The sequence below is a fragment of the Amphiura filiformis genome, chromosome 3, assembly GCF_039555335.1.
Source record: "Amphiura filiformis chromosome 3, Afil_fr2py, whole genome shotgun sequence".
NCBI lineage: Eukaryota > Metazoa > Echinodermata > Ophiuroidea > Amphilepidida > Amphiuridae > Amphiura > Amphiura filiformis.
In genome coordinates, this window is record NC_092630.1 from 70,364,489 (window position 1) to 70,383,879 (window position 19,391).

Below are 19,391 nucleotides of genomic sequence, written 5' to 3' on the forward strand. Positions count from 1 at the left end.
GAGAGAAAGACAGAGAGAGGGAAAGAGGAAAAAAACACAAGTTGATGACTTAATTGACATTTCTTATTTGTAATTTTTGTTTTTATTTTGGAATAACCAAAAATGCTTTGTCCAATTAGGAAAACATGGTCCCTTTAAGACTACATTTTCCCGCATAAGATTGTACAAAGATCAGCTGGTTTTGGAAGTAAAAACCTTTACATTTTTTCTGTTATATTCACACATTTAATTTTCATAAGCATTTATTTATTCATTTACAAAAACATTTGGGTTTTTAGAGCAGTTCATGTCTTTCACTCTGGTGGAAGAGGTCCCAGGCTTGGATCCCTAGCGGAGGTAAAATTCATTTAAAATTGATTAAACCACTCTCTTCATGTATTGAATTGCATGCAGCAGATGACAAAGAACTCACTGTCAGTTCTAATCAGTGTACAAACAGGTTGCTTGTACACCCTGACCTGGGCACCATGAATGATCAGTGTCACGTCTGAACATTGCATGATTCACCCTGGTTAACAATGTACACACAAATTGAGAAAGAGCAAAAGCGTAGATAAAAGACGAAGATAGAAAGGGAGAGGCCAGATAACAGAGAAAGAGACACATAGCAGAGATGAAGAAACAAGATAATGCTATGTGATGAGTGAGATTGTATGCGAAACCAAGAAAACAAAGCACTGCAGTTTTGAATGTAAACAGAATGAAGGAGTGAGGCCAATAGTGGGGTAAGCTATTAATGGCAGGCTGAAATGGGGTGGGGGAGGGAGCTAAATTATTTTACATCCCTACCTCTTTCCATGTTAAATTGGCATGGTTTTTCCAAACAAGTCCATGAGACTGAGAGCAATGCAATTCCGATTCAATCAGTGCAATATTAGGTCACTGAACTAAAGAGGCGCTATTATGGACAAATTGACCAATTTATTTACACTGATTGATCTATTTGTAGAGCAGCTAGTCAAAATATTCTCAAGAAAATCTCTGTATGGTCGATGCATATAGTCTGTGTCACAACCCAAGATAAATGTCTCAATATTGCCTAAGTAAAATTTGCTTGCTACCTCACCACCTCGCTGCTCTGTCATTTGATGGCAGAAGGCGGAAGGGGGAAAGTCATAAAACTTTTTGCCCGCAATAGAAAAGACAAAAAAATTGACTCTGGTTCCCTTCCGAAGAAAATCACATCCCCCTTATTAAATAGTCATTTGGCACAAGCTGAAAAATGGGGCCAACAATGCCACATTGTCTCTTGGTCCCCCCCCCCAAGGATTTTTACAAAGACCACCCTGAATTAGCCTATAATAATTGATTGATTGTGAAGTTAGACAAAATATTTTATTAAAAAATCACTGATAATTCCTAAATTAAAAAGTAAAGTCCCTGATATCACCACTTCAAAAATAATTGTCAAATGATTCATTGACTCTCATTAATTCTTCAATAACAGGCTCATTTTATCCTGTTCCAAGGATAAAGATTCATCAGATATTGATCTTATGTTTTATTTTGATAATTAATATGAAAATTATGTTATTGAGCAAATCATGGAGCCGGAAACAAATTCCAAAATTCAGCACCGATTGAGATGAATTAATATAGAAGTACTTGCCAAATTCTTATGTAAGATTAACCCTAACCCATCAGGGGCTTTTTGACAACAGGAAGGGAAAGAAGGAAAGAATAAAGAGAGAAAACAAAGAAAGAAGTTGTTTGCTCTGGGTGAGATTCGAACCAGAGACCCCTCGCATGCCAAGCACTGGGTCGGCGATACTTTGCCACAGGTCTTGGGCTTCGCTGGACGAATGTAGAAGATATGAGTAAAATTGATATTTCAATTTTTATCAATATTGAGTGACCTATATATTTAATTGAGGTAGGTGCATAACCTTTTTTTACTAAAATAACATAAACCGCTTTGCATTTTTTCAATTTGCTCCAGACAGAGGCAACAAACCTTCTTAACAATTAGCACAGTGGCATAGCATGGGTCATCATATTGGGGGGCACCGGCCATGATTGGGGGCACCAGGTCCGATTGGGGACACAAGCCATTTTTCAGCAATTTTGAGATCGATTGGGGGGGGGGGGCATAGTGCCCCTATGACACTACGCCACTGAATTAGTAACTTTTTAGCGGGTTTGCTGTCTGACAAGTTTGGAGATGTCCGCTGATATACTATCCTATTCAGCCAACCATTTGTATGCTCTTATTTCTGCATCATTTGCCATCACTGATATCTCAAATTAAAGAAAACATCCTTGAAGTAATAATGGTCACCTTGATTTTCAAAATCCAACCCTCACTTTGGCTATAATTCATGAACTGCTACCCTATCTTACTTATTATGGCACGTTTATTTAACTTCAAGAACAAACACTACTGAGGGGGAAATGACTTACCCTGAATGATTAGTTACACAATTATCATATTTAATTAGGATACTAAAATACCTGTTCTATCATTTAACCAGTGGCGGCGCCATCGGGGGGCATGGGGGCAAATGCCCCCCAGTCAGAAGTCTTGCCCACCCTGTTGCCCCCCAGAAAAAACCAAAAATTACGAAAAATTCCACTTTTTATGCGGTAATTTTGCATAAAATTTGGTGATTTTGCCCCCTGAAATTCACTTTGCCCCCTAATGCCCCCCGAAAAAAATTTCCTGGTGCCGCCACTGCATTTAACATTGATTAAACCAGTCTTTTCTTTTTTTAATTCCATTTGAGAAGTACCAAGAAAGGTTTAGAGGTTTGCACGGCTGGCTTACATCATAGACCCTAGAAGCTTACATTGATTCTTGTGCATGTATACAGTGACTCAAGGGCCCCGATTATTTCAAGGACTGATCACTGTACAATTAGAATATTTTTCCTTTTTTGCTTAATATATACTTTTCTATCTTATTTAACTTGCTTGATACCAACTTACCGTTTTCAAGAAATCCAGCCCAGCGTACTCCTTGCTAAATTCAAACAGTTTTGTCCCAAATTTTTTTGCCCACATTTCCATCCTGTAAGTGTAAGAAAACATATCTGATATAATAAAAATTGTGATAATAATAATGCAAATCATAATGATGAAAGACAAATAAACTAATGATAATAATAATATTACAGTTTTTCATGCAGAATGTCCTATTTTGACCTTAAATAAATAGCTTTTGGTTCAAATACTAATAGGCTAGTTATTATTCAAAGGTGCAAAAAACTGAACATTGATGATTTTTACTATTTTCCAGATGAGTGAATTGATGAATAGATATTTAATCTTCCTGGGAAGTAAAAATAAATGTCCATCCCTGCTGGTCAAGAAAGATTGTAAGCATTCAGATCAATTTTAACAAATTTGTTATTTTCAATGTAAAAATATGCTATTGCATTGCCACTTTATAGCTAGAGTCCAGAGTTTTCCGTTTTACAGAAAACGGAAAAAAATCACGGAATCGGAAGTACAACACGGAAAATTACATTTTTGTATGATGTGAGTAAAATTGTTAAAAGAGAAATAAATTTCAAAAACAATCATGAGTTGTGTGTGTCAATTTTTATGATAAAAATATTGTTTAATAATACCAAAATAAAGGTATATTACCAAGGCATGAACCTCTTATATTCCTCCAAAATTGTAACAGTCAGCCTATTATTGTAAGAATATTCCAACCAGAGCATATTTTATCGCGATACTGAACACTTTATTGTGACATTAATATCATTGTTTATACATTTTAAGCTTTATTCGTGAAACATGGATTTACAAATTTTACAACACGGATAACAACACAGAAAACGGATTTTAGAAAACGTTAACTTCAGACTCTACTTTATAGCATTTTTGTGGCCACCAAACAAGAAAACTAAGAAGCACTAATTTTTTGGAATCAAAAAAATATTATCTTGTTTTGCCAAATGAAACATAGCTAAATCCTAATCATTTAGTTTTGGTCTAACTGGCAATAAAAGTCAAAACTTACTATTTGGTCAATTTTTGGAAATAAGGGGAAAAAACATGCATTTTTAGGGTGTTTTTCGTTTAATGCATTATAATTTTTGGAAAAGACCAATCATTTAATTTAAGGTAACACAAAGAAGTGAAAATTAGAGCCAAATTGTGCCATACTCAAGATTTTGAATGCTCAGACTTTGATTTTTGAGAATTGATTTGCAGAAAATGTGCCGAAAATGCATGTTTTTGGCTCTTTTTTCAAGAAATTAGTAAAAAAAGTGAACTTTATCTTATATCTCCAGTTAGTACTAAATGAATGATTAGGATTTAGCTATGTTTTATTCAGCAAAACTTAATAATATTCTTTTAATCCCAAAAAATTAGTGCTGTATTTTTCTGAAATGGGGGGTAGAAAAGGTGATACATTATCACAAATGTCCTCAGAATGAGGTTTGTTCAACACACGAATGTGTTTTTATTCCTTTACACAGCCGTGATTTTGCTTTCATTCACATTAACAAAATGATCTCGGTTGTACAAGGCCACACAGAATAAAATTACCATTATACACAGGTATAATAAGGATAGCAGCATATAATTACATAATTATGGAGTTCCATCAAGTAGCATACTGGAGCCAATGTACAAGTCAAGGGGGGGGGCATTTCAAATTTGTACACTTCACAATTTTAACACTGAAATGAGTCAACATTGTGGCCTAAAACCGAGCCAAAGGAAGATGCATATTGCAACTTTTGGTCATCAATTTTGGTATTTTGAGTCAGGTTACTAGGCAACTCCTTCTTCCAGGTCATGGGTATATGTCCCTGCAAAACTGGTGTGCATTCAAGTTTTTAAAATTTTCAGAGATACAGGTAGTAAACACACATACACCCCCGACAGTACACATACTACAATTGCGTTGCATGCCATCCTGTGGGAGTTTCCAAGATGGTTGTTCAGTCACCTTTAAAAAAAATATTTTGTCCTTCTCCACTGTGACCTTGCAAAATCTGGCCAACGGAACTTCTTTCCTTTTGACAGGGCAGGCAACACAACAAATATTTAGGTATTACAGGAGACAAAATAGCTACGATTAAATAAAGCAAAATACTAACGTTGGTTTGTCCAATTTAACTCTTTGTTCTGGCACGTTGGGATCATCATTTCCGCTAATCTTCTGGCCAAGTAAGATGAAGACCCAGATCGCAACGCAAACCAATCTCCACATGGTCCCTGACATCATCATTGTCAGTGCGATCACATATCCAGATTCAATTCAGTACAATTTGTCAAAAGACGCAACAAATAAAAGAATATGAAAACTACGAAATAGAAGATCACACTGCTTTATGTCGTCTGCAAGCAGTGCACAAACACATGCATAGACTTCTAATAAAGAATTCCTCCAATGATGATGATGGTGAAAGTATAGGTAATATATTTCCCTTTAGTACCGGCAAGTAAATTCCGTCTGGAGCGGGGTAAATCCAAATATGCCACAAGCACGGTAGGCAAGACAGAGAAGCTAAGTTGGCTGTACTACACACAGTTAAACTGGCTTATGATGGTGAAATAAATTCATCTCCATGAGGCAGCATCCACTAGAGCTCATTGCAATGGCATTCTCTCTGCTTTGAGTGAGTGAGTGAGCGAATGAGAATGACTGGTACTATTGTAGTAATAGTTTTCTATCTAGTCTTGACTGCTTGGTTGGTTGGGTTGGTTGACTAGCTAACTGCCTGCCACATTACTCACTCACTCATCAGGCTAGTGATGGCAGTAGACAACTATAGGGCAGATGGCTCTCATTTAAAATGCAAATGCCACAAATTTATCCTGTGTGTACTAATACAAATGCCGACACATGGTATCTTTCTGTTAAATATGTTCCTTGCTGCAGTATATTCCTAGTTGTAAAGAAGTTGTTCCATTTTCTACATGGTATATATCCAATCTTGTTTATGGAGTATGACCGGGAGTGATGATAACTTATAGATTACTTTTTCATTGTGAGATATCTACAAAATTATCTAACAAACACACTCCATGATAAGGCATCATCCATATATTGACAGGGATTTATTCCTATTTTCTGATATATAGATTTGTTATCATCTATGATACAAGTGACAGTAATCAATATCAATACATCTGGTTTATAACTGCTGTGATCATATAAAGGGTCATACATAAATAAGACAAAGCTTTCCTCATCTTCTTTAAAAGCTAGTAATATATTTAAATAATTTAGTTGTTTGGAATTAATTTTAATTTGGTCATACTAGCATTAAGGTATCACTTTCTAATCTCTATCAATATTTTATTACTGCAACTGTGTTAATAGTTACCCCCTAAATTTGAATAGACCATTCCAAATCTATATCTAATATTTTTGTCAATGAATAATTAGCGAGCCAATAAAACAGTTTATCTAAAAAAAATATTCTTTAGCACATTTGATTTTCAAGTACTTGAATGAAAACCAATTATTTCACTTAACTAATTACTGTTAGTAATGAGAGAAAATAGAATGAAGTAATTATAATGCTAATGAGTAACAGGTAAATTAGTACAGCGCTGAGTAAGAGAGAGAGAGAGGGGGGAGCCTTTATGCCATGTTTGTATGTGTAATAGCATGCAGCCAACCAACCAACCAGCCAGCCACTGAGCTAGTCTATTGATTATCAATATCCCTAAATGATTAGTAAAACATTGTGCAATTCCCACATATTCTGTACATCTGATAAACACAGGGGATGAACATTATGATGCTATGTGGCTCCTTGTATAAGGAGGATGTATCTGTATTTTTCAACTATATATCATTGATACCTTTTTAGCATTGTGCATATACACCCCATATCAATATCAACTCGGGTATATTATGTTAAATATTTTTGAAATTTGAGTTACATGTATGGTGAGATTATTCAAAATAGCTAACCTTCCAAATGTTAAAGATTATGTATATGCAGGCAAAAGATTGAACTCTCATAAAAAACCTAACAACAAAAAACCCCAGGTATTTGAAAAATCTGAAGAGTATGTAAACTTGGATAAACAAGACAACAAAAATGTGTTTTATAATTTTAAAAAAACTGGGTCTAAATGTGTCAGCAAAGTAGGCTAAAAGATGTTGATTTCAACCATAAGGGTCAAAATGTCTCTCCCATTAGTTTTAAATCATATGATTGTTTAGTTCCGGTACAAAAATAAATAGCTCTTCTGGACTCATTCATCAATACTGTATGTGGGTGGGTGTGTGTGTGTGGGGGGGGGGTGTATACATATATGCAATGTGCATGTTATTTGTTTTTTGTCTCTTCTTTTATTTCAAAATCTATTAAAATATTGTTAATTTTGCATGTTTTTATGCTTATTTTTATTTATCACCTTGCCATACAATACATGTCGTCGCTGTTTTGACATACTGTCGTATGACGATTTTTGGGCAAAATGAGTTATATAAACTTTCAAAATCTGTGAATGAAACTCTATATATTCACAAAGTTTTGAGACCTAAATGTAATTAGTTAATGAGATATGGCACTAATTAGTATGATGTGACACAGTTTTTATGTAACCCCCCCCCCCCTCCCCGAAAACGTCATTCTGTATTTTGACATGCAGTCGTATCATGATACGTCGCCATAGGCCACCGTGTAACTGTAGTTGCCTATTATTTTGACATACTGTCGTATCACAATGTTGTATCATTATTAATACATAGGTTTTCAAATTGTGCATATTTTGGCATACTGTCGTATGAGTTTGCAGATTAATTACTACTAATTAGTGAATGAATAAACAGTTTGTATTATGTTGAGAACAAAGACAGATATATTATTGATCATATTCTTTGATAATAATAAACATATTTTACTTTGGTGCTCTCCAGTGGGTCCTCAAAAATGGAAAGAACTTTAAATGCGATTTTCTCAAAACTGCATTTTTCGTCATACGACAATATGTCAAAACAGCGACGATGTAAAAGGAAAAGTGACCAAGTCACAAAAGTAACAGGGGAGAACAAATTCTTTCCATATGGTCAAAGTGCCCTCCAATAGGACCCTATTTCTTGGGAAGGAACTTTCTGGATTCCACAAGTTACAACATGTTGAAAATCCATTAAAATTGGACTTACGAGTTTTGAAACAACAAAATACACAATATTTGCAAAGCAGGCTATATCAAAATGATTATTCTCCATCCAGTTTTAGTGTTTTCAGATTTATAATAGCACATTTTTATAGATCTTGGAGGATTCAAAGCACTGTAATTTTGCTGTCATGAGGAATCTTTACAATCAGCAACAAGGCCAGTTAAGCCGAACCTGGCACAAACCTATCCACACTTGGATTGTAACATCAACCAAGTATCTGTGCAGCTCCCCATATTGGATGAAGGAAGTTTTTTGAAACCAAACAACTAATCACCAATTTTGTTGAAAGCAGGAGGAAACCAGAGATAAACCAAGTGCACATAAGTCCTTGGGCACGACCGGGGCTTTAACTAAAGCCAAGAATTCTCCGCGTTGCGGAAATTCCGCGGAAATCACAGAATTCTGAGGTAAAGCGGAAAACGCATTTCTGAGAAAAAAATAACCTAGAAAAAGAAAAAAATACAAAAATCTAAAATTACAAAGCGGAGAAAAGCGGAATTTTAGCATTTGTAAAGCAGAAAATTCTTGGCTTTAGCTTTAACCCAGGACCTCAGTGGTGATGGCAAGGGAACAACTGCTGTGCCAACTCGTTCTCCCATAAGAAAAAGTGTTTTAGACAAGCTTGCCATTTCCAAATGAACCATTAGATCCACTTTGAATTACCAGATTTTAAAATAAAAAAGTCTGGTCATTTCAAGTGGATCTAATGAATGTATTTGAAAGTGACAGGCTTTTCAAAAACACCCAAAAATGGATATGGAAAACAATCATTTCAGTACAGACTACAGACCGTAGTTGAAATGACACATGGGTCAGTGGCATAGTGTAATAGGTGCACAGGGGTGGGGGCAATCAATTTGAAAATTTACAAAAATGGCTTGTGCCACCAATCAGGCCCGGTGCCCCCCAATTATGGTCAGCGCCCCCAATAGCATGATTGATTCATGCTACGACACTGATGGATTTTACTTTACCAGTGGAAAAAAAAACACTCTACGCACCCAACAACAGCATGATAGCGATATAGAGGGCACTCTTTGTGTTTTACAATCAGCTGTTACTAACAGATGCATCCTCTAAAATACCTCTTGCATGGAAGGATGATGGCGATGCTTGCATGGATAGATGATGGCGATGGCCTGATTTCTTCACTCTCAAGATTGATGATGATGGTATTGTAGCATAAATGCCACAAAGTCTGCTTCTATTTTTCCTTTGTTTCTAGAAGAAAAGTAAACAAACCAGTATATCAATGCACTTTGATTCATGATCTGTTTACAATGTGTGATGGTGATAATCCTGAGGTGAAAGAAGGATTGTTCCCTTTCACGAAAGTATTTAAGTGAGTCTGGGGAAGGAAATGGGACAATAAATCGTTCATAGAGTGATTTAAAGCGGAAGTTACGAATGTACCTACCCCCTAAAGTTTTCCATGGGGAATATCCTCCCGTAAACCACCATGTTTTTGACCAAAATAGGGTAAAATTGCGCAATTTTTATGCTTCACTCACATTGGCCCATCTTATAGAAATATTCACCTTCATTTTGGACTAAAACAGTCAGAAATTGAAATTGTTTCATGTGAGAATAAAAACAGAAAAAATATGCTTGTTACCCCTAAATTTTAAAGCTTCCCCCAACCACAGAATTTATTTCAACGATTTAGGCCTATACACAAATTTAAGTACTAGGTTTATTATGGGAGCATGTGTGGCCGAGTGGATAAGGCGCCCGACTCATAATCCATAGGTTGCGAGTTCGAGCCCCACTCGTGCCAACGTGTTGTGTCCTTGGGCAAGGCACTTTATCCTCATTGCCTACTGGGGGATTGGGTTGGGTTGGATTGGATGTTTGTATAGTTGTTTGTTTCAATTTTGCAATATTGGCGCTGATTTAGCTGCTGCCTGCAAATTGCATTGTGTCTGTTTAGGTGTGTTTAATGTACAATTCTAGCAATTTGACCTGCGGGTCACCATTAGAGTTTGAAATAAAACCTTCCTTTAAACCTTCCTTTTTTTTATTATCATTTACATAACTATTATTACATTTCAAGAATATTTAATACTAATTTATCAACTCAACAGCAAGATGCTGATGTGGGTATAGATGAAGTAGCCATCTACTACTAGTGTCGGTATTGATGAAGTAGCTCTCTACTTCTGATATGGGCATTGATGAAGTAGCTATCTACTTCTCTTCTGATATGGGTATTGATGAAGTAGCTATCTACTTCTGATATGGACATTGATGAAGTAGCTGCTGATGTGAGCATTGATAAGAAGTAGCTATCTACTGCTGATATGGGCATTGATGAATTAGCTATCTACTTCAGATATGGGCATTGATGAAGTAGCTATCTACTGCCGATGAGGGCATTGATGAAGTAGCCACCTTTTTCTGATATGGGCATTAATGAGGTAGCTATCTGCTAATGAAATGGGCATTGATGAAGTAGCTATCTACTACTGAAATAGGCATTGATGAATTAGCTATCTATTTCAGATATAGGGCATTGATGAAGTATAGCTATCTACTGCCGATGAGGGCATTGATGAAATAGCCACCTACTACTGATATGGCATTGATGACGTAGCTATCTACTTCTGATCTGGACATTGATGAAGTAGCTACTGTTGATGTAGCATTGATGAAGTAGCTATCTACTTCTACTTCTGATATGGGCATTGATGAAGTTGCTGCTGATGTGAACATTAATATGAAGTAGCTATCTACTACTGAAATACTCATTGACGAAGTAGCTATCTACTGCCAATGTGGGCATCTACTTCTAATACAGGGTGTCCCAAAAAAATACAGAGCGAATGAATTTGGACGCAAGTCGAGAAATAGACATCAGAATCCAAACATCTAAACATCAGCGTGTAGCTCATCTTATTCTGAATCCTATGTTAATTTTACTGGAATTGGTTCACTGATTGCGAAGAAATGAGTGATTACATGACGCATGTGTCAATTCATTTCAATCCAAGTTTGAAAGAAAGATCATTCAACACAATGTGTACTATAGTGCTTAACTGTCAATGGGCTTCATGTTTTGTTCTATGAAATCCTTTTTGTTCTTTTTAAACAATCTGTTTCTTGCAAAACATTTAATTAGGTTTTGTTCATATCTGAAAACGATATTGAAAATGAAAACTTGCATGTAAGATGATGCTCGGTACTTAATGTTGATATAAATGTTGCATAAAGAATTATTGCATAAAAGAATTCCAGCTGGCTTAAAATATTTCTCACACACATTAAAGTTTTTGGAATATTTCGTAGAAATTGTAATGCAAAGTTTAAATCTTTTAAAACATTAATGTTGCGTGGTATCAAAAATCACACGTAAACTGTAAGCACTTGTATAAAAACAGGGAAAATCTGTTCCAACTGACCGGCGGGGAACCAAAGGATGGATCCAAAAGGATACAAAAACAGGGAAAATATGACACAACATCCAATGGGGGAGTAACATAAGACATATAAACAAAGTTAAAAACCCCAAGCACTTGATCATTGTCATTCTTGTCTCAAATGTTCTTTGGAAAGTTAAAATATAACATTATTTGCACAACCTAAAGAATTAAAGTGGGAAAGCTTCCAATTGCAAACATCAAAGTTTTCTCAGACAAACTGTTATTCATCTTCAGTGAAAGCATGAATAACATAACACCGTAGGATTATAAAATAGATAATGTGGACTAAATTGATTGAGATACGCAAACTTTAGCAAGCAGTAAGCGAGTATGAAAAAAGCGTCTGTGATCAAACTTGGAATGAACTGCATTGCTGCGTGCATAAATGTAATCTTTAATCTCTTCGCAACCAGTTAACCGAATCAAATAAATTTTCGTATGTGATGCACAATAAACTACACTAAATTGTTTGATTCTGATGTCTACTTCTCGACTTACGTTCAATTTTATTCACACATTAATTTTTTCTGGGACACCCTGTAATAAGTATTCATGAAGTAGCTATCTGCTACTGAAATGGGCACAGTGGCCAAGGCCTGTGGGGCAATCTTTGATGAAAATGGCCAAAATGGGCTAAAACTATAAAAAAAGGCCTACAAATCTTTAATATCAGGGCAACCAGCATCCCAGGGGGGGGGGGCAAGAGTGGGAAAGACTTCTCACATGGGGAAGATACGCACTTTTGCCCCCTGGCTATGCCACTGAATAGGCATTGATGAAGTAGCTATCTACTTCTGATCTGGGCATTGATGAAGTAGCTATCTACTTCTGATCTGGGCATTGATGAAGTAGCTATCTACTTCTGATATGGGCATTGATGAAGTAGCTGATGTGGGCATTGATGATATGAAGTAGCTATCTACTGCTGATGTGGGCATTGATGAAGTAGCTATCTACTGCTGATATGGGCATTGATGAAGTAGTTATCTACTACTGATATGGGCATTGATGAAGTAGCTATCTACTTCTGATATGGGCATTGATGAAGTAGCTATCTACTTCTGATATGGGCACTGATGAAGTAGCTATCTACTACCGATATTGGCATTGATGAAGCAGCTATGATCTAGATAGATCTACCGTACTATTAAAATGGGACTGATGAAGTAGCTATCTACTGCTGATATGGGTATTGATGAAGTAGCTATCTACTCCTGATATGGCTATTGATGATGTAGCTATCTACTACCATGACTACTGATATGGTATTGATGAAGTATAGCTATCTACTGCTGATATGGGTATTAATGAAGTAGCTATCTACTGCTGACATTGGTATTGGTATGTTTACGTTACCTCTTCAACTCATTTACATAATTTTGGATACCAGGATCGTATTCTGATTCGGTGAACCTTCTAATTGGCATACTTTTGGATATCTCCATATTTGGTATCTACGTTATTTACATAGTGACATCATTGACATTAGAGGTGGTTACTTTGTCAGTATGAAACATGATGAACATTTGCACTTTTCTTTCCATTACAGTACTATTATATTGTGAAATACCATTTAGCTGACATGTTAGTCCAATATGATGGGAAAATATTTCCGCCGATGACCCCACGTTCACATTGGCTATAAATAAGCTGTATTTTTGCTGGAAAGGGGCTAATTCTTGTCCACCATTTTTTTCTCAGATGACATGACCTTTTGAAGTAATTTGGTAGACTGCTTACCAGTCATTTTTTGTTATCCTAACTACAGTTCAGTGAGTTCACACATTTAAAAGTGAACTTCAACATACGTGGTGCAAAAATTCTTGCCATACATTTTTTGGTTTATTAATATTTCAGCCGGGCTGGTTAGTTAGTTACGTTTACGGCCATGCATCAGTATACGCATTACCAGATTTACCAAAGAACTCTAGCTTCAAATTTGTACAATATAGTTATGCATTCGACGCTATAGTACGTTTTACGAGTACAAGTATCGTTTTTCAGTCAGAAAGCGTTGAAATTTTTTCCAACGGATGATACTTATTGTGTTAATGTTGAAAAAAAAAATTTTAAAAAGGGAACAAAAGTTCCAAGGTCTTTATCATATGTGACGTCCCATGTCAAAACCAGACACTTTTGGGCAGGATCGTAAATGGAGAATAGCCAAAAATCTGCCCAGGGGTGATTTTTTCACAATTTGGGTTTGTTGCAAATTTGTGATGTTATTGTTTAAAATATTGTCTGATAGTTTCAGATCGGAATATAACTGGCATCTTGTATTTTTGGGACATTTTTCAAGGTAATTCCTACTCTCAACATTGTCAATACTATTTTTAGAAGACCGATATCTCAATTTCCAATTTTACAACAGGTAACTTATGATCTCAATATCTTTGGAATGTCCGTGGATCAAATCCATGGGTTCCTATCTGAGGGCCGATGACACAGATTCAATGGGGTAAATGATTTCATTGGGGAAATGGCATTGTGGAGCAGTGGCGGTGCCACGGGGGGCATGGCTGGGGGGCAAATGCCCCCCAGTCAGAAGTCTTGCCCCCCTGTTTCCCCCCAGAAAAAACCAAAATTACGAAAATTTCCACTTTTTGCGTCCTTTTTGCCCAAAATTTGTTGATTTTGCCCCCTGAAATTCACTTTGCCCCCTAATGCCCCCCGAAAAAAATTATTTCCTGGTGCCGCCACTGTTGTGGAGCAATATCTCTATATTTAATGTAAAAACCTCAAAATTGATAACCTGCCCATCTGGTTTTGACATGGGACGTCACGTAGGCCTATATGCAATTTACAGCTCAAAAATGTGTGTGTAAACAATAATAATAATAATGAAAAAAAATTGCCGAAAAATTACACCAATCAAACAAATATTTTTAGGCCTTATTCATTGGAACTGAGTGAGTGCAGAGCCAGAGAGAGGTTTTTGAATAAGAACCTGAAGCTTACTCGTCCTGCCGCCAGTGCTGTGTGTCACCATGAGATAGACTTCTTTGACTTTGACGAAATACTCCGCAACGCCTCTTCTGAAGCCAAACGCAAAGGAATGTGAGAGCGCTGAGAGAGCTATTAATCTTGGAGTTGTTGCTGTTTTCTTAGGTGGTTGGTTACTTCTTGCTTGAATGCTTCTGCTGTTTCGATGTTAATGATGTTGTTAGGCAGAGTGTTCCATTCATTAATCGTTTTGGGGAAAAATGAGTCTCTGAGACAGTTCTTGTTGGCTCGTGGTCTGAAAATGCTTTGGCGTTATGACGGCGAGTGGGGCGGGTGACTGGTATGACTATGAGAAATTTTTGAGCCGGTATGGCGACCTGACCTGTGGTGGCCACAAGTGACGAAGGGTTCATTTATACAAAGCACGGTGAAAGTTGTAACTGCTGTTTATAAAATATCATCTTTATTGCATGACGCAAACATGCATTTCTTCCTCCCTACTGCAGTTTATCAGTTTATGAACCTGTTTGACCAGTTGACGACGCAAACGCAATCACGCAATGAGCTGTTTCGATTGAAGTAAGTTCCTGTATTCCTGGAGCACCAATCGAAGTACTCATTTCGGTAAATCCCATTATAATATAACTTGGCCTTTTCGAGTACACCTGAGACGTCGTCATTTGACGTCACGCCGCGGCGTGACGTCAAATGACGACGTCTGCGCACATCGTTAAAGAACATCTACTTTGATGTGGGCATTGATGAAGTAGTTAAATGGGTATTGTTGAAGTAGCTATACTACTGATGTGGGTATTGATGATGAAGTAGCTATATCTACTACTGACATGCGCGTATTTTTTTTTTTTTTTTTGCTTTGGGTGCACGAGTCCCCCGGGGTAAAAGCAAGGGGCGCTAAAAAGAAGGGGCGGTGACAATTTTTGAAAAATAATGTAACTATACCTTTTTAGGGCGCCAATGCACCTTTTTAGGGTGCCAACAGGGCTACACGTGTAGCCGGTGTTGATATTGGGGGTGTAACATCTCAAATTCTTTACACAAAAAAATTGGTTGACAAAAAAATTGCACCCCCTTTTCTTTTAGATTATTGATGGCTGCAAAAAATTGGGTCATCCATATCGGGCTTTTGCTGGCTGCAAAATTTACATTTTCTATAGCCACCATCCCCCCGGGTAGGAGCGGCCACGGTACGCCACCAACTGATGTGGGCATTGATGAAGTAGCTATCTACTATCTACTACTGATGTGGCCATTGATGAAGTAGCTATCTACTATCTACTACTGATGTGGCCATTGATGAGTAGCTATCTACTGCTGATGTAGTCATTGATGAAGTAGCTATCTACTACTGAAATAGGCATTGATGAAATAGCTATCTACTGCTGATGTAGTCATTGATGAAGTAACTATCTAATGTTGATGTGGGTATTGATGAAGTAGCTATCTACTGCTGAAATTGGTATTGTTGAAGTAGCTATATATACTGCTTATGCAGGTATTGATGAAGTAGCTGTATACTGCTGATGTGGACGTTGATGAAGTAGTTATCTACTGCTGATGTGGTCATTGTAGCTATATATTACTGATGTGGGTATTGATGAAGTAGCTAGCTACTGCTGATGTGGGTATTGATGAAGTAGCTATCTACTGCTGATGTGGTCATTGATAAAGATGCTTTCTAATGATGACGTAGGCATTGATGAAGTAGCTATCTACTGCTGATGTGGGCATTGATGAAGTAGCTATCTACTGCTGATGTGGTTTTTGATGTAATAATTTTGAATTCGGTGAGGATCACTATCTACAGATCCATGTAGTTATCTGCTACCGACATGGTCATTGATGAAGATGCCAGCTACTGCTGTTGTAGTCATTGATGAAGTAGTATCTACTAAGAGTATCTACTGGTGATGTGGCATTGATAAAGTAGCTATCTATTGCTGATGTGGTCGTTGATGAAGTAGCTACTTACTGCTGATGTGGGTATTGTATTGATGAAATAACTATACTACTACATACATACATCATGTGCATGCTACAACATTTATGAAGCGCCATTTCGAGAGCAAAACACAACAGATCAAAAATATAAACACTAAGCTACTGATATGGGTATTGTATGAAGTCGCTATAATACTGCTGATGTGGTCGTTGATGCAGTAGCTAACTACTGCTGATGTGGTCGTTGATAGAGTAGCTATATACTACTGATGGATATTGATGAAGTAGCTATATCTTTTACTGATGTGGGCATTGATGAAGTAGCTATCTACTATTGATATGTGCATTGATATGGGTATTGTTGAAGTAGCTATCTACTGCTGATGTGGTTATTGATGAAGTAGAAATCTAAATCTACTGCTGAAAAGGGTATTGTTGAAGTAGCAATCTACTGCTAAAATGGGTATTGTTGAAGTAGTTATCTACTTCTGATGTGGGTATTGATGAAGTAGCAATCTAATGCTGAAATGGGTATTGTTGAAGTAGCTATATAATATATGTGATTTTGTTTTGACTCTTAATAATTTTGAATTCGGTGAGGATCACTATCTACAGATCCAGGGTACCGCGACTGTAGTAGCCCCATCTATGACTAACCTATTCATATGTGCTCTAGAATGCAAACTTCTTGCTGCTGCTAAGATTAAACCGCTTGCATCGTCCTGGAAATGATACACTGACGATAGAGATGAAGAGTTCAAAACACAGCCTCCGTTCGAGGCGTTAGGGCGCTAGGATAGTATTCTTTTCTTCTTTTTTTTTGCTTCTTGATTTATTTATTTGTTTTTCTTTCGTTGATAGAGTAGCTATATACTACTGATGTGGATATTGATGAAGTAGCTATCTTTTACTGATGTGGGCATTGATGAAGTAGCTATCTACTATTGATATGTGCATTGATATGGGTATTGTTGAAGTAGCTATCTACTGCTGATGTGGGTATTGATGAAGTAACAATCTACTGCTGAAAAAGGTATTGTTGAAGTAGCTATCTACTGCTGATGTGGGTATTGATGAAGTAGCAATCTACTGCTGAAATGGGTATTGTTGAAGTAGCTATATAATATATGTGATCTTGTTTTGACTATCTACTAATTGATATGTGCATTGATAAAGTATATATCTACTACTGATGTGGGTATTGATGAAGTAGCAATCTACTGCTGAAAAGGGTATTGTTGAAGTAGTTATCTATTGCTGATGTGGGTATTGTTGAAGTAGCTATCTACTGCTGATGTGGGTATTCATGAAGTAGCAATCTACTGCTGAAATGGGTATTGTTGAAGTAGCTATATAATATATGTGATCTTGTTTTGACTATCTACTAATTGATATGTGCATTGATAAAGTATATATCTACTGCTGATGTGGGTATTGATGAAGTAGCAATCTACTGCTGAAATGGGTATTGTTGAAGTAGCTATATAATATATGTGATTTTGTTTTGACTCTTAATAATTTTGAATTCGGTGAGGATCACTATCTACAGATCCAGGGTACCGCGACTGTAGTAGCCCCATCTATGACCAACCTATTCATAGGTGCTCTAGAATGCAAACTTCTTGCTGCTGCTAAGATCAAACCGCTTGCATCGTCCTGGAAATGATACACTGACGATAGAGATGAAGAGTTCAAAACACAGCCTCCGTTCGAGGCGTTAGGGCGCTAGGATAGTATTCTTTTCTTTTTTCTTTTTGCTTCTTGATTTATTTATTTGTTTTTCTTTCGGTTTATTTTTCTCGATTTATTTTTATTCTGATCTCTGTAAGTGTTGCTGTCCACCTATACCTCTCCTCTAAAGTATATCCAATCGCCAGCGGTCCTGAGGCCTGCTTGTCATGATTTATGTGACTACCCCGGAGAGGGGTAAGCAATTTTGGCAGGCCGAGAGAGGGATAAGGCTTTTGTGAAATGTCCTCACCGTGGGGGACAGATAATTATTGCAAGACAACAACAAATTCACAATCTTTTACAGGCTCCGTGTGTTGGAGGCAGCCAGAAAGATCACTAACGGAGCCTGTAATAGATTGTGAATTTGTTGTTGTCTTGCAATAATTATCTGTCCCCCACGGTGAGGACATTTCACAAAAGCCTTATCCCTCTCTCGGCCTGCCAAAATTGCTTACCCCTCTCCGGTTGCCACAAAATCCTTGTCCTGATGCTCCGATTTTTATGGAAATTAAAATCTTAATATTACTTATCAATTAAAATAAAGGGAACGAAAATGTCCAGTGATAAGAAACAAGAACGAAGACGTCACGCTTCCATAATTCGGGTTGTAGTGTTACTACGAAAGGCGTTGAGATTTTTCACTGGTTTATCTTAATGATAGCACGGGAGCACTGGTAGAGTTGGAGTTAGTTGATAATGTGACAATAGCGACATTGCGATTTCCAAACGTAGACATCGGACGTACGTTGATCTATTCAAAACCACTCTCCTGTATCGAAGCGAGGTCACGTATTTAGCTATTTTTGAAGATATTCCACGTGCGAAATCGACGTAGATACATCGTTGACAATGCACAAAATTTGTCCATTTCACAATATGTTAAAGATAGTCAAAGATAATGAACATAAGGAAAGTCTAATTATTATTATGATCCTTTTTGTTTGTAACAAATCATTATGTGTTAAAAATGGACTAAATTTAAACGCAATATTCATACCCAGAGATTGCCCATTGAAATATGTGTGATACTTTGCGTACAAAAAATGACATTGCGATTTCCCATTTTGGATTCCAATGTAGAATAAAACGCAGATGCTACGTTGAAATGTGCTGATTTTACCTCATGTCTAAGTCCATGCAACGCGCCCAATTTTCAGGACGAAAAAGTCTCATTTTGAAAGTATAAAGTCATGATGTATGGATGTAGTGATCTTTAATCTACCAAAATATATGTT

At 36.8% G+C, this 19,391-nt stretch overlaps 1 protein-coding gene across 1 annotated transcript in view; it reads right to left on the reverse strand.

The window, feature by feature from the left end:
- The window catches only part of LOC140149044 (voltage-dependent calcium channel subunit alpha-2/delta-3-like), a 354,589-nt gene extending 348,682 nt beyond the window's left edge, over positions 1-5,907 (reverse strand). The window contains 2 exon segments of the mRNA XM_072171195.1: positions 2,926-3,007; positions 5,058-5,907. Coding sequence (XP_072027296.1) covers positions 2,926-3,007; positions 5,058-5,188 — 213 coding nt within the window. The 5' untranslated portion in view covers positions 5,189-5,907.
- Between the last annotated feature and the right edge of the window lie 13,484 nt (positions 5,908-19,391).